Source organism: Rhinatrema bivittatum, chromosome 13 (assembly GCF_901001135.1).
Source record: "Rhinatrema bivittatum chromosome 13, aRhiBiv1.1, whole genome shotgun sequence".
NCBI classification, from domain to species: Eukaryota; Metazoa; Chordata; class Amphibia; order Gymnophiona; family Rhinatrematidae; genus Rhinatrema; species Rhinatrema bivittatum.
In genome coordinates, this window is record NC_042627.1 from 3,627,337 (window position 1) to 3,644,483 (window position 17,147).

General features: G+C 39.7%; 1 protein-coding gene across 2 annotated transcripts; it reads left to right on the forward strand.

Annotated features, from left to right (window-relative positions):
* Nucleotides 1-1,211: 1,211 nt before the first annotated feature.
* LOC115075015 (olfactory receptor 5F1-like) lies at nt 1,212-3,902 on the forward strand. 2 transcript variants are annotated; one of them, XM_029575089.1, is made up of 2 exons: nt 1,212-1,821; nt 2,956-3,902. In XM_029575089.1, the coding sequence occupies exons 1-2, from the start codon at nt 1,212-1,214 to the stop codon at nt 3,900-3,902; spliced, it is 1,557 nt and encodes a 518-aa protein (XP_029430949.1). The 2 variants fall into 2 exon arrangements, with proteins under 2 accessions (XP_029430949.1, XP_029430950.1); XM_029575090.1 differs by lacking the exon at nt 1,212-1,821 and having other exon boundaries at nt 2,937-3,902.
* Nucleotides 3,903-17,147: the final 13,245 nt, after the last annotated feature.

Below are 17,147 nucleotides of genomic sequence, written 5' to 3' on the forward strand. Positions count from 1 at the left end.
TTTACAGAGTATTTTATCCCTTTGTGCTATCATTTAAGAATACATTTTATATTGCCTATTGTTCTTGTCTTCTGCCAAGGGTGATTAAATAATTTGTTATAAGCAGGACCAGATCCTAGGTACCAGGACAAGGATCATGCAGTTATTTCCTTTAAGAAACCATAGTTTGCGTGTGTCTCAACCTGTCAAAATGTATTTGTGACACCTGGGATTGTATGACATGAAATTCTCACAAAAAAATGAAGAATCATTTATGTGTCCCACGTTTTTCCCCTTTAAGATTTTTCATAGCCATTTTCAAGTTGTTGCTGATGAAAATGAACACAGAACATGTTAAAGAATATAAATATCAATGCAGTTGGATCACAGAAGATAGAAAACATTTAAAATAATGAATAAGAACTGGTAAAGCAAAAGATGATTTTTGAGACTGTAAATATTTCCTTGGGAGGAAATGAGATCAAAAGCCAGAGAGAAGGCTTAGGATGCATATATCTTCTCTGTGGCAGAATGCTAAAGTGAAACATGAACCTATAGTAAAGTGAATGCAAAGAATTTACACTCATGTGAAATGTGGCACTATAGATGATTTCTGAAGATTGCTGGAAGGACGTGATCTGAAAAGAAACCTGATGTGATAAAGGAAAATGGAAAAATGTGGCAGAAGACCAGGTCAGGTAATTAGAACTTCTGGTGGTAAATTAGCAAATGAAGTACATAAAGGAACGATAGGGGAAAGCAAAGATTAGTCTGGGCTGATGAAGCCAACAAATGGTCAAGATCTGGACAAACAGGTGCAGTAAAGAGGAAACCTGAGAACAGAGAGAACTGAAGCTCCATAGTTTCCAGATGAAGATTGAGCTTTTATGATAGTGAGAATTCTGAATCTGCTAAACTTCATGGTTAAGAAATCCCTGATGCTTATTGCTTTTATGCTCTATATAAAAAGTTAAAAATTGCTTTTAAAATTATAATTATTGAATGATGAAGAAAATAAGCCAAGAGTTATTCTAAAATTTGGTTGTTGTTCAAGATATTTACCTCACAGATCTGTCTGCCTTTTGTTTACTGTAATGTAGCATTCCCCAGTCACAGCTGTCAATTGTACACTGAGAATTATAAAACAAAATGGTTAAATGCACATTGCTCATATCTGATCTGCTTTGATTAAATCTAATTTCTTTTACCAGCAGATATGATCTCTAGAATAAATGGAAGGCAAGAATCAGACCTCGGTGACTGACTTCATTCTCCTAGGACTCACTCGTGACCCCAAACTACAGATTCTGCTCTTTGTGCTGTTCCTGCTGGTTTACATTATCACTGTGCTGGGCAATATGTCTCTCATTGTTATCTCTAGGTTGGATTCAAACCTGCAGACCCCCATGTACTTTTTCCTCTCTCACTTATCTTTTGTTGATATCTGTTATTCTTCAGTCATCACCCCCAAAACCCTGCAAGACCTCCTGACAGAGAAGAAAACCATCTCCTTCCTTGGCTGTGCTCTACAGCTGTACTTCTATGCTGGTTTTGCTACTGCAGAGGACTTCCTGCTGGCAGTGATGGCGTACGATCGTTATGTGGCCATATGTAACCCATTGCTTTATTCAGTCATTATGAGAAGGAGATTGTGCATTCAGCTGATCAGTGCAACATATGTGATTGGCTTTTGTAATGCCTTCCTACATACAATTTTTGTTTTCAATTTATCCTTTTGCAGGACCAATATAATTAATCACTATTTCTGTGATATTCCTCCACTCCTACTAATTACTTGTTCAGACACCTTTGTCTATGAACTTGTACTTTTTATCTTTGCTGGTTTTAATATCATAAGCACCTTTCTGGCTATCCTAGTCTCTTACACTTATATTCTCTTCAGCATCCTGAGGATTCGCTCTGCAGAAGGAAGACACAAAGCATTCAATACTTGTGCCTCCCACTTCACCGCTGTGCTGATATTCTATGGAACAATTTTTTTCACGTATTTAAGACCTGCTTCCAGTTATTCTATGGAGCAGGACAGAATAGTATCAGTCTTTTATTCAATGGTGATCCCCATGTTAAATCCCTTGATTTACAGCCTGAGGAACAAGGAGGTGAAAGCAGCACTGCTGAAATTATGGAGACAGCAAATTACAGTATTCAGAGGACTTATTAGGAGAGAAATCAATACTCAATAAGATGAGTATCAATGAGATCAAAAGCTAGAGAGAAGGCTTAGGATGCATATGTCTTCTCTGTGGCAGAATGCTAAAGTGAAACATGAACCTATAGTAAAGTGAATGCAAAGAATTTACACTCATGTGAAATGTGGCACTATAGATGATTTCTGAAGATTGCTGGAAGGACGTGATCTGAAATGAAACCTGATGTGATAAAGGGAAATTGTAAAATGTAGCAGAAGACAAGCTCAGGTAATTAGAACTTCTGGTGGTAAATTAGCAAATGAAGTACATAAGGGAACGTTAGGGGAAAGCAAAGATTAGTCTGGGCTGATGAAGCCAACAAATGGTCAAGATCTGGACATACAGGTGCAGTAAAGAGGAAACCTGAGAACAGAGAGAACTGAAGCTCCATAGTTTCCAGATGAAGATTGAGCTTTTATGATAGTGAGAATTCTGAATCTGCTTAACTTCATGGTTAAGAAATCCCTGATGCTTATTGCTTTTATGCTATATATAAAAAGTTAAAAATTGATTTCAAAATTATATTTATTGAATGATGAAGAAAATAAGCCAAGAGTTATTCTAAAATTTGGTTATTCAAGATATTTACCTCACAGATCTCTCTGCCTTTTGTTTACTGCAGTGTACCATTCCACTGTCAGAGCTGTCAATTGTACCCTGAGAATTATAAAACAAAATGGTTAAATCCACATTGCTCATATCTGATCTGCTTTGATTAAATCTAATTTATTTTACCAGCAGATATGATCTCTAGAATAAATGGAAGGCAAGAATCAGACCTCAGTGACTGACTTCATTCTCCTAGGACTCACTCGTGACCCCAAACTACAGATTCTGCTCTTTGTGCTGTTCCTACTGGTTTACATTATCACTGCACTGGGCAATATGTCTCTCATTGTTATCTCTAGGTTGGATTCAAACCTGCAGACCCCCATGTACTTTTTCCTCTCTCACTTATCTTTTGTTGATATCTGTTATTCTTCAGTCATCACCCCCAAAACCCTGCAAGACCTCCTGGCAGAGAAGAAAACCATCTCCTTCCTTGGCTGTGCTCTACAGCTGTACTTCTATGCTGGTTTTGCCACTGCAGAGGACTTCCTGCTGGCAGTGATGGCGTACGATCGTTATGTGGCCATATGTAACCCATTGCTTTATTCAGTCATTATGAGAAGGAGATTGTGCATTCAGCTGATCAGTGCATCATACGCGATTGGCTTTTGTAATGCCTTCCTACATACAATTTTTGTTTTCAATTTATCCTTTTGTCGGTCCAATATAATTAATCACTATTTCTGTGATATTCCTCCACTCCTACTAATTACTTGTTCAGACACCTTTGTCTGTGAACTTGTAATTGTTATCTTTGTTGGTTTTAATATCATAAGCACCTTTCTGGCTATCCTAGTCTCTTACACTTATATTCTCTTCAACATCCTGAGGATTCGCTCTGCAGAAGGACGACACAAAGCATTCAATACTTGTGCCTCCCACTTCACCGCTGTGCTGATATTCTATGGAACAGTATTTTTCATGTATTTAAGACCTGCTTCCAGTTACTCTATGGAGCAGGACAGAGTAGTATCAGTCTTTTATTCAATGGTGATCCCCATGTTAAATCCTTTGATTTACAGCCTGAGGAACAAGGAGGTGAAAGCAGCACTGCTGAAATTATGGAGACAGCAAATTACAGCATTCAGAGGACTTATTGGGTGAGAAATCAATACTCAATAAAATGGCAAACATGAAAAATATACAGAGAATGTTATACATATAGGGGCAGATTTTAAAAAAGTACCCGCGTGCGTACTTTTGTTCATGCAACCGGCGCAAACATAAGTATGCCGGATTTTAAAAGATACGCGTATCTTTTAAAATCCGGGATCAGCAGACACAAGGCTGTGCAAAATTGGCAGCGGCCTCGGAGGGAACTTTCTTTCCGGTGCCCCCCACCTTCCCTTTCCTTTCCCTAACTAACCCACCCCTGGCCCTAACTAATTTTATTTCAAAAGTTACGCCTGCCCGAGGCAGGCGTAACTTGCGCGCATCGACGCACCATGTTCCAGTCCGGGGGCTGGTCCGGAGGCCGCGTCCACGTCCCCGGAACGCCCCTGGGCCGGAACCATGCCCGCGGCCCCAACCCTGGAATACCCCCCGATGAAGTGCCGGCCGCGACACGCCCCCGACACGCCCCCCCAGGAAAGCCCCGGGACTTACGCGCGTCCCAGGACTTGCATGCGCTGCCGAGAAAATATCATAGAAAATATCAGAAAATATTTTTAGGAAGGAGCGGAAGGTTTCATCTTTCATCTGTTAACATCTTTCCTTAAATGCAAATTTGAACATTAACCAACTAGTTGGCTATTCTAACAGATATGTTGGTTAATGTTCAAATTAAAGGATTTGCAATTAAAGAAATTTGGTGCTTTAAAGTTGACATTCAGTTGGTATTTAACTGAAAGTCGACATTCAGTTGGCACCTTGAAGTTGACATTTAATTGTTTGAAAAGTTGGCACAAGTAAGAGAATGGATAGATTCTTTAAAAATGTTTAATTCATGCTGGACACATATAAACAAAGAAAAACTAGGTTGCAGGAGATCGATTAATAATTATATGGAGTAGTGACAAAATAATGCTATGTGAAACCTTCCGCTCCTTCCTAAAAAAATGTTCTTTGATAAAAAAATATTTTTTGGGATACAATTGAAAAAAGAGGGTAGAAAATAATTATCAACTCACAGGGGTGGTTAAGAGCAAAGAATATAAAAAGAAAGTACTAAAATATATTAAGCAGGTGAAAGTATATGAGTAATAGAGTGTTAAATTGAGGTTATATCCAGAGATAGCTTAGTTGGCCAGTATTGCAGTATGTTGTATCTTACCGTTGAATTTTTACCAAGGTTAGTAACTATGGATATTAACCATTATACATATTTTGAAGGTTTGGTGTGATGTTTTAAATTGAGGGTATACATAGGCATTGTTTTCTACACTCTGGAAACACCTTCAAAATGAACAAAATGTCATGTTTTAGAGATCATGTCCTTAAATCCCTCTAGTAATCCAGGGTTATACATATGGCAGCTGTGTACTGTTCTGAAATGTGAGATTATGATTACATTTTCTGCATATTGAGGGAAAAGATACAATTTTTGATAACCTGAATGATGACTATGTAAAGATAGGATATGGAGGATGCAGAGTTTAAAGGGATTTGCGTAATTTGAATTTCTTGCAGAAGAAAAAGGAATGTCTATGGAGAGGTCAAAAGAAGAGGGAGATAGGATGAAAGTTTTGGAATTAGACAAATAATTTGCATTCATAATTCTGTATTGATTGAAGAGGAAATAGGTAGATGAAGTAAACTGGAATTTTTCATATATTTATCATCATAATATTTTCTTCTATATCATTATACAATCTCTTACTCAGAAAGATACCCAAATATTTTAGTTTTTGTGGGATGTACTTCAAATTTCAATCATACACTTCATTTCTAAGACTGTAACTGTAATCTTCTAATAGATGAAGCATATATCAAATGAAGAATTCTGGGAGTAAGCTATCATGTTTCACTTCTGAAAGCCATGGGCTTATAAATATTTGTTAGGTTTACATGATGCCTAAAGTTGTGTTTTTGACTCCGATATGGTTATTTTGGTATCATGTGAATCTAAGAACTTAAGTACATAACAAGTTGCCATACTGGGTCATACTGAAGATCCATCAAGCCCAACATCCTGTTTCCAACAGTGGCAAATCCAAGATACAAGTACCTGGCAAGTACCTAAACAATAAATAGATTCCATGCTGTTAATGCGGGAAATAAGCAGTGGCTGTTCCCTAAGTCAGCTTGACTAATTGCAGTTGTCTAAACCTTTTTTAAACTGAGCTAAGCTAACTGCCTTAACGACAACAAATTCCAGAGTTTAAATGTGTCTTGAGTGAAAAAGAAGTTTATTTGATTTGTTTTAAATGTGCTACTTGCTAACTTTATGGAATTCCCCCTAGTGCTTCTATTATCTGAAAGAGTAAACAACCCGTTCTAATCCTCTCATGATTTTTTAGACCTCCATCATATCCCCTCCCTCAGCAGTCTCTTCTACAAATTGAAGAGCCCTAACCTCTTAGCCTTTCCTAAGGGGGAAACTGTCCCATCCCTTTTCTCATTTTCGTTGCCTTTCTATGTAGCTTCTTTAGTGCATCCCTATCTTTTTTGAGATGCGGTGACTAGAATTGAGTGAGGTACTCAAGATACGGTTTCAAAATGGAGTGATACGGAGACATTATGAAATTCCCTGTTTTATTCACCCTTCCTTTTCCAATAATTCTTTCAATTCTGTTTGCTTTTTTGACTGCCACAGCCCATTGAGCCGACGATTTCAATGTATTGTCCACAATATCACCCATAACTTTTTCCTGGTTGGTAACTACTAAGATGAAACCTAACGTCATGTATCTAGGTCATTTATAAATAATATATTAAAAAGCACCAGTCCAATTACAGATCCCTGAGGAAAGCCACTGTTTTCCTCTCTCCACTGAGAAAACTGACCATTTAATCCTTCTGTTTCCTGTTTTTTTAACCAGTTTGCAAACCACCAAAACAGTTTTTCACTCTGTTTTTAATAATGTTTTGTAATTAAATTGCTTTATTTAAAATTATCTAATCTTGGTATTTCCACATAATTTGTTCTATTTTGTTGCTATTGTGGGGTATTGTGACTATTAGTGGCTGTTTTTTTTACCCCTGTTATATCCCACAAGATTCAGCAGCTATCTCTAGGGTTTCCAAATCAAGGGCAGGAAGCACCACATGCATCTGTGGCCTGGAAACTGGGGAAATGCTACCAAGCTGCCAGGACTCAGTATCTGCAGGGAGCGAAGTGTCTTACGTTTGTAGGGAAACTTTCATATCCCTAATTAAAAGGAGAGTACCAATTTACTGGGGAGGTACTGCGTAGAAGTAAGTGAGAGAGGCTTGTGTTTTGCTGTCCCAAGTGAGAACAGCAGATGATGTGTCCTAGCTGTTTATCATGCCAAAACACCAACTATCCTTGTGGATTTGGGGTTATACTTTCAAGCAGTCAGGAGCCTGTTGCCGCCTGCTGTGTAATATGTTTTCCTAATTTATGGGGAAGGAGTAGGAATTGTTTCCGTTTAAGAGTCAGCTTCCTTTTGACTAGTCTAGCCAGCCTTTAAGCTTGCTTTTGCTTTTTTTTAAGCCAATTTTGAGAATCCCCTGTGACAGCCAATCCCCTTGCTGCAGTGGATTGAAGTGCCCCTGATTCTGAGGCAGGGTCTGGGGTAAGGAAGACCTGGCAATGTGCTTTATCTCCTCCACAGTATAGACCTGACAGTGACCTGATGCAGAGGAAGTATATTTTTGTAGTAAATATCTTTGTGCACTATTTCTCAGTTTGGAGGCAAGGAAGCTTTATTCCACTGTTCCTGCTTTGTATTTGATTTTTTCCCCTTTTCGGTTCAAATAATATTTTTGTTCCATTTGGAGCTGATGGCCCTTGGTACCCAGGGCTCAGTAAGCAAACCCTTTAATGTGGAGCCTTTCATCCTGAAAGAAACAGAAGTGTGTAGAAATTCATCTAGAAGAAGAAATCCTAGCAAAGGTGTTATGAGAGGTGCCCAACAAGCATTGCATAAGGTGTTAAAGTATTTAATGAGAATTCTGGGAGAGTATTAAATCTGGGACTAAGTTCTGATAAACTATTCAGACTATTTTCTAAGTACCTTCAATGAGAAAAGTCAATAATTAATTGGGGTTTGAAGAAGATTTAACTAATTTCAATCTAAGGAATCATAGGAGTTAGGGAACTGGATAAAATATGGAATTCTGGTAAACAGAGTGCTTCCAGCAAATGTAGAGTCTTTGCTCTTGAAGAGGAGTGACAAGTTTATTATATTTTTCTGTTTTATTACTATTTATTGACTTTGACCAAGAAAGAAATTTCAGTGTAAATATTACTCAGTCTTATCAACTACCAGTAAAGAATTCATAAACCAATATTCTTAAAATTGTGTGTTTACGATCTGCAGAGACAGTGTTAATATTCAGTGTTGTGTACTAAGGATGGATAAAGGGCTAGTCTTGAAAGAAGCTGAGTATAAGAACTATTGTTCATCCCCACAATTAAAATTCTGGCACTCAGAATTTAAAGCTATCTGGTATGATGAAGTAGAGACTATGAGGCATTGAAAAAGTGCTGTATAGAAAAGGTCTTTTAGAGGACCATAATTGTACGCAATTTTAAACCCATAGCAATCTAAAACTTAACTAGGAACAGAACAAATTTAAGATGAAGGCAGCAGTCCAGCAGCAAGAGTGGGGCTCCCAGTCTTTTGCATTGAATGTTACATGTATGATTATTTACCCAGCAGTGAGAAATTGTAAATGTACATCTGATGGAAAGAGCTTTCTCTCAGAGAATAAATCCAATCTCTGGAGGCTAGAGCGGCAGACCTGGAGGAGCTGAGGCAGACAGAGAGGTATATAGATGAGACCTTCAGGGCCATAGTAGCCAAGTCCCAACTAACCCGGAAATGATTTGCCACGAAAAAAAAAAAAAGAACCGCAGGACATACGAAATTTCCCGCAGTTCCACGATAACAAAACCGGAAATGATTCCTGCATCCGATTCACATCGTTAATAAGTATTGCTGTTAAGCAGAGATGGCACCATAATGCGCAGATATGATCATGACTGTACGGCTTCTGGCAAAATTTACAGATGATTCGCTCATCATAGAACCTTTTTACATCTAAGATTCTATAAAAATGGCTACCGTGGTCTGTCATTTGTCTTAAAGCAACCCCGTTCTTTTGTATAAAGCACAACCCTTATGTTTACACCTAAATGTTGTTCAAATGTTGAGACATCACCTAGCATGACCTTTTTATACTCTGAACACCCTAACTCTGCATGCAGATTTTTAGCCCAGACTAACAGCTCTGTATCTGTGAGCTTTATTAGTGACATGAGGGCTGCAAGGCTCCCTGCAAAACATAGAGCGTTATCTGTGCTATTCAAGTCTATTAAATGCCTTCTCTTTTTATGTATGATTTGGCTGTATAGAATAGACCTGAAAACACTTCATGCCCCTCCTTCCCTGTTCCGTATAATAAGAACGACAATACAAAATGTCTCACCAATCTGTTTCTCTCTATAACTCTGCTTGAGTTTACTAACTTAATCTAAGAAATCATCAGCGTTCAGATCCTGAGGGTTTAACTTTCCTGCACGAGTGCAAGAGATCGCAAGAGATCACTCCAGGGCCCCCGCTGGACCACCAGGGACTTTTTAGCTCTTCTCCAAAACTGAGGGAGTTTTGGGGAAGAGCTAAGATATCTATCTAACTGAGCCAATTTTTAACTACTACTAACTAATCAGGTGATGCAACAAACCGTGTTAGTGCTCTAGCGTGCATTATATCATATAAATCGAGTGATAAATGCAATATTTTGCATGTCCCTCCCCTATTACAATGACCTCCCCTATACATATACCCTCCCCTATTACAATGACCTTCTTTGCGGTTCAACAACCAATTGAATTGTGTCCATGATAAAGCTACAAGAGAAGTTAAGTGCAACTTAATGGCTCTTTTGGTGAACGACATGTGACAATAAGAGAAATTCATAAGAATGGTGTCAAAATTTAAAAATTGATGGACTGAGCTTTAAAAGTGCCAGCATTTCTAGTTAATGTGGATGAGTGACACTGTCAGGATATGCTTCGTTTTTAGTGTTTGATATAAGACATAAAAGTCTTAAAAATAAAAATAAATATAAATTAAAATTGAAGATCAGACCAAAATAGAGAAGATGGAGGTTACACGGACCAATGATTAAAACAAACAAATAAATAGAAATCTATGGGAAAACAGTCTCAATTGAGTTTAAAAATCTGTCCTGAGGTCTGTGCTTCCTAATCATATTAGAAGTGCACAATGTGGGAATGCATTCTTTGGTTTAATTGTAGATATAAACAAGTTCCTGTCTCTATTAATTGCTGATATTCATGTTTTATATTTAACATTTTTTAAATGGCTAAGTTGCCTAATCATGTGTGCACCACACCCATTATCTTGTTTGTTTCCACCTCCAAGACCAGTCCCCACCCCAGTTCTCTAACCCTCTTGGCAAGATGGCTACCTCCACCTCTGAACACTGACCTCCCTGGTGTCTCCGGGACAGCGTGGACGATTGTGATCACCATTTTGAATCAGGAATCACCTAGGGCACGCGCACGCACGCCAACCCCTTTCTTATGCATGTCATGATGGGAACCTCAGGGGCATCCCCTCCGCATGACATCATCTGCCTACATGCATTTAACCTTTCTCAACCTTCCTTCCTATGAGTTAGCAAGGACTTCATGCCTGCTGAATACCTCTTTGTTGCAGATGCTCGTTGTTCCAGAGTTTCTGCTTCAGCTTCAGATGCCTTAGGTACCCACTCCTTGGGGGCCTTGCCGCGCTCTAGTGCTCTTCTCCCCAGAGGTCTTCCTCTGTTCCAGCCTGCACTATATCAGAGTGAGTACTGCTTCTACCCAGCCAGTGTCTCCATCTTCTCTTCTCTACTTCAGTGTGGATTCTTGGCGTCCCCACTCTGTGGACCACTACTGGATCTACCCTCTAAGCCTGTCTACTTCAGTGTGGATTCTTGGCATACCCCACTCTGTGAACCACTACCAGATCTACCTTTAACAACTACTTGAAGAGAGCATGTTACAATGCACCCCGCTCTGTGGGCTACTTCTGGATATCATCGCTGGGTATACTCTCCTCTGGACTGTGCCTTACTGTCCTTCCTACGGACAGTTCTCCTCATTGCACTATAATAAATACATCTCTTTCTCTGTGTGCATTACTGCTGAGAACTAGCCTATCGTGGCAAGTTCCTACAGGGCTCCTCCCTGTGGGTAAAGACATCTCTTGCCACGACTCAGGGCCCACTTTCAAGCCAAATTCTAACATTGAGAAGCAGTAATAATGGATAAGTGCACTCCTGGTTCTGGGTGCTGTACGTTTGTGGCCCCTGTCTTTTGCTGTTGCATAATACATTGAAGGCTATATACTGGATATGGCTAATAGTTTTAAAAACCATAAGTGAAGGAATGAAATAATTAAAGATAACTGGAAAAGGTATTTTAATGCATCTGAATGCTAGTGCAAGATCAAGAGTCAACTAGTACCATAAGGGAAGGGAACTTTGAAAGAACCTGAAAGATAGCCAGAGCAGAGGAGGAAACATCCAAAGCTACCAAGAATGATTCAGCGCAGCAGCAGCTGCAGCGGTGGTGCTGGATACTAAAATCACAAATAGTAGGAACAGAGCAATGCAGCAAGAAGAGTGGCAGCAAGACCCAAAACAATACAGCAAGGGCTAAAACAGAAATGGTATCAAAAGCTCAATGTACCAAGAGGGGCAAAGTGATATCAGGAGTAGCAGAAAGGGCCCATAGATCCAAGAATGATGCAGCAGGTGTGAGAATATGGATTTCCAGGGCAAGACCTAGAGTTGGCAAGGAACAGGGGCATAACTACTCAAAGGTACCAAGAGTGGTTTGGAGTCGCAGTAGTGGCAATGGAGATTAAAATCTCAAATGGTAGGTGCAGATCAACACAGCAAGAAGAGTGACATTTCCTAGCATGCAGAATAATAATGTTTGTCAGTGGCATATATTGTCTTCCTTAAGGATATCAACCCAGTCCTTAGGACACACTTAGGCAGTCAGGTTTTCAGAATATCCACAATGAATATGCATGAGATTGATTTGTATACAATGAAGGCAATGCATGCAAATCTATCTCATGCTTATTCAGTGTGGGTATCCTGAAAACCTGACTGGCTAGGTGAGTCCAGAATCCACTGGTTTACTGGCTGGCTAACCTCTGACCTATACTAAAGATGTACTACAATATTACATCCAGAAAGTCTCATATTGTGTGCAAAACTGTCTCTCATACCTTTATCATTTGTACTGATTTCTTGTGCACATACAAAAACTGTTTGACATGAGAAGATACAGATAAGGCTCAGGCTTGTGTTCATTGCAATATTCTTTTGATGCTAAGAGTAGTTGCAGATTAGAAAACAAGATAGCATCATATAGATTGAAAAAAAAACATATTGTCATCAAAAACCTCAAACCATACAATTCAGAGAATAGCAAACAGCTAGATGTTTCAAAACCCCCAAGGCATAGAGGCAGCCAGGGTGTCTTAAATAGCACAGAGGCATCAAAACACATAAGGCACATAGAACAGACAGGTTTATGGAAAAAGGAATTATGGAAATTATGGAACTCCATACCAAACTACATTCATCAACTTACTTCTAAAAATGACTTCAAAAAAGCAATAAAAATGTACATATTGTCTATGGACTTTCCAGACCCACAGAGTTAATCTTTCTTTGAAGTGATTTAAGTTATTTGTACCTCTGCTATTTCCTTTGTTTGTTTTTATCTCTGATTATTTTACTGATTTATGTATGTTAACAGATTATGATTTTATGTATATTAACTGTAAACTGCCTAGATCCACCAATGTATGTATATGCAGTATATAACAACCTTTAAAACAAACAAATAAATAAATAAATGTCATAACTAGTAAAGAGGCATCAAACCCACCAATGCACAGGGTATTTGTAGAATAGCTTAAACAGCATATTTGCATCAAAACCCCCAAGTTATCTAGCGAGAGATATTGGGAACCAACAATAGTTGATTGAAAATTCCAAAGCAAGGAAGTCACCAAAATAGCAGCAAAGCAGCACCAACAGTAGCATGAATTTCCCAAGGCACTGAAAATCATCAAAATGGAATATGTAATGGCAAATGTTTTTCAACGCACCATAAATGATCCAGAGGCAAGTTGGATAGTAACAGTGGCAGACTTAGGCAGACAATTTTAGTACCAGGAGCGAGATGGGGTGAGAGGAGAATCATGCCTTTTCTTTTCAAATTTTACAATTCATTTTGGATGCATAACACCTCACTATAAATAAGAATAAGAGTGAGTGAAGTAGCCAGGATCCTAGAGGTATATGACAAAAAAGTAAGATTAAAAAACCAGAAGAGAGGTAAGATGGGAAAAGAAACATATGTTTTCTTTGAATTTTTGCACTTTACTTTATGGGGAATACCTCATAACAACCAGGAAAGAAGTAGGATGAAAGATCTAGCATGGGATTCAAGCAGCCCCTAAGGTATAGTGTTAGGGTCATGGCAGCGAGGCATGGTAGAATAAAGACCCCCAATCTGTAGTATCAGTTGTATGGAAGCAGCAGGATAAAAGTGGTAGCAAGACCAGAAGTTGTAGCATCATGGGCATGGAAGCTATGCATTGGAGCAGCTAGTCCTCCAAGGTACCTTCTGCTGTCTTTCTATTCACATGGAAATTATGGAAAACTAAATAAAGGCAGATTGATTTTCAAAAAGACCTACTTTTTCAAAAATTATGGTTCCAGCCTTGAATGATTAGGAATAGTCTAGTGGTTAGAGCAGTAGGCTAAATACCAGCAGACCAGAGTTCAAGCCCCACAGTCACTCCTTGTGATCTTGGGCAAATCACTTTATTTATTTATTTATTTATTTTTGGTTTTTATATACCGGAAGTTCCTGTATAATATACATATCACTCCGGTTCACAGATAACAGAGATAACTATCGCCGGGATGGCGGTTTACATGGAACATATAGAACAGTTAATCTATTATAAAGTAGAATACAAACTAAGATCTACTAAGAACACATAAATAAAGCAAATAAACATTACAAAATTGCTGTGGGATGGGAGGGTTGTTACTTTACCCTCTATTGCTTCAGGTACAAACAGATTGTAAGCCTTCTGGGGATAGGGAAATACCTACAGCACCTGAATGTAATCTGCTTTGAAACGCTGAAAAAAAAAGTGTAAAAAGTAGAATGTAAAAATCTAAATAAATAAATATCTCCTGCCATTGAGAAAACAATTTCAATAGGCACAGGTGGGCAGAAAAGATAATGCTGAGCCATCACGGACAAGAATGGCATATCTGTGTCTACATTCTTGATGGGTGTTAGACTCCATTTCACAGAAATTTTAGCTGAGGTATTCTTTGTTCGGGTGTGGCAAGGATTTATGTTTCTAGCTGCTTTAGCTATGGTCTGTTTCAGAAATACAGCTCTGTGGAAGCAACTTGGTATTGGCATATTAAAATTTTGAGGGGAGAAGTAGCAGCTGACAGGATCCTGCTTGTTCTTACAATATTTTCTTGGGTGGCCACTCTTTTCTGCACTGCATGCCACTGTGCCTCTTTCTCTGGCACTCCGGTTTGTGCACCCTAGCTTCCACTATCTCCTTAAGTTTAAGTGAGATGCTTTGACCTGAGGGCAAGTCTCCCTTTCACCCATGGATCACAAAGCATGCCAAACATATACATTTTATTGTCTGTCTTAGGTTTCAGTTTTTCTTATGTCTGCCTCAGCAAGAAGTCTTTAAACTGCAACATCTCTTCTTCTATATCTTCTTGCTCATGGAAACTATTTCTTTTCCTCCAGAATATGGGGATCACCCTGCTCAGGATGGTGGTGCTGGAACTCAAATCCTCCTTGGCATTCATGAAGGGCTTCAGGATTTGTATCAATTAGATCATTACCGCCTAAACAGTGAGAAATTCACATGAATAGCTCTTTCCAGAGACAGATCATGAAGGGGTATCTACTTGTTCAATAATCTCTGCAGTATCAGATAGGTGGAATTCCACTGGTGCCAACATCTTGAATGAGACACTTATTAGGCATCTCAAATTATCCCTGCTTCTTATGGAGACCAGCGCCATATCAGATTATATCTGGGAGAACATCCAGAAGGGGTTTATCCAAGGTTCCACCTCTCCAGCTGGGGCAGGTTTCCTTTTTGTCGGTAAAAAATACGGGACCTTGCATTCTTGTATCTACTTCTGTGGTCTGAATGCCATCACCATCAAGGACTGGTATCCACTTCCACTAATATCCGAACTCTTTGATCAAGGGGCAAGGATTTTTTCGAAGCTGGATCTCCGAGGAACCTATTACCTGATCCAGATACGACATGGTGATGAATGGAAGACAGCCTTCAACACACGGGATGGCCATTATGAATATCTGGCCATGCAGTTTGGCCTTACCAATGCACCTGCTGACTTCTAGAACCTTATGAATGAGGTATTCTGATATCTCCTTTATGAGTGCGTGATCGTCTACCTCATTGATATTCTGATTTATTCCAGCAACCTGTGTGCCCATCGCCAACATGTCACTCTGGTCCTCCAATGTTTGAGGGAGAATCATCTCTAAGCCAATCTGGAAAAATGCATTTTTGAAAAGGAGTCCCTGCCCTTCCTAGGGTACATTATTTCCAGCCGGGGCTTCCAGATGGACCCAGTTAAACTAAGGTGTATTCAGGAATGGTCCCAAACCAACAGGCTGCGAGCTCTTCAACACTTCCTTGGCTTTACGAATTATTATCGCAGTTTCATCTGAAACTTATCCAAGCTAGCCGCACCCTTCACAGCTCTGACCCATAAGGGGTCAAAAGTTAAGACATGGCCTGTTGAAGAGGAAGTGGCCTTCAGTCCCTCAAGAGGTCCTTCTGAGGAGCGGGTACCTGTCATCTGAGGCTGGAACACAGAGCTACGAACGTATGTAGAGAGGCAAAATCAGTGGGAAGGGAATCCTTGCTAACTCTTAGGAGGAAATGAGAAGAGAGATTATATACATGTAGGCAGTGACGTCATGTGGAGGGGATGCCCCCAAGGTTCCTGCCATGATGTACATAAGAGGAGGGCTGGCACACGTGCATGAGTGCTTGCCCTAGGTGATTCCAGGATCAAAATGGCGAATGCAATCACTCATGCTGTCCCGGAGATGCCGGGGAGCTTGGCGTTCAGAGGTGGAGGCAGCCATCTTACCCAGAGTCAATGGATTAGAAAGAAGAGAGGTGAGCAACAGAGGGCGCAGCCATCTGCAACTGACAGGCTCAACAGTACCCCCCTTCTTAGTGCCCCTCCCATGGGTTTTGGTTTCCTAGGATAGGTCTGATAGAATTCTCGGATCAGGTTCTTATCAAGAATGTTGACAGCAGGCTCCCAGGAGTTTTCCTCCGGCCCATATCCTTCCCATGAAATCAAGTACGCCCAGTGTTTTCCTCTCTTACGTACATCCAGGATGTCATCTACTTGATATGTGATAGCTTCCTCAGCATCAAGAGGTATTGGTCAGGGGTCTTGGAGGAAAACTCTGAAAGTATGAGCGGCTTCAAGAATGCCACATGGAAGGCATTGTGTATCTTCATAGAGGAAGGCAATCTCAAGCTGTATGTCAATGCTCCTAGGTGTCGGAGAATGGAGAAAGGTCTGATGTAACGCGGCATGAAACACGCAGAAGGCAGCTTGAGGCAAAGGAATCTCATACTGAGCATTACTTTATCTTCTGGCTGGAACTGAGGTGCCTCTCTGTGATGTGCGTCATACTCTCTTGTGTACGTTAACAGAAGGTTTGTTTTAGAGCGGTGAATATGAGTGGCTCAGGATTTTGGCTTTGGCCGCAAGATATAATATATTTGGTATGCAAGACTATAATAGTTTGAAGGACAACATCTATGCCGCAAATTTCATCGATTGAAGACGATGTTTGAAGTTTGATATTTAAAGGATGGGATATGAGTATGGTGGCATTGAACGAGCATAGCAGAAATATTGTGGAAATGACAAATCGCGGCAAGAACCCAGTACTATGTGTGATGACGCTTCAAGTATTAAAGCAATGTAAAGAAGATTTATTCTGATTATGAAGACGCAAATAAGGGAAGATATACAACATTTTTCTGGAGGATACCGACATGATAGTATAGTTGCACCATTGTGAATTGTTAGTCCCTGAAGAAGCCCGCGTGGATGGGTGAAACGAGATCT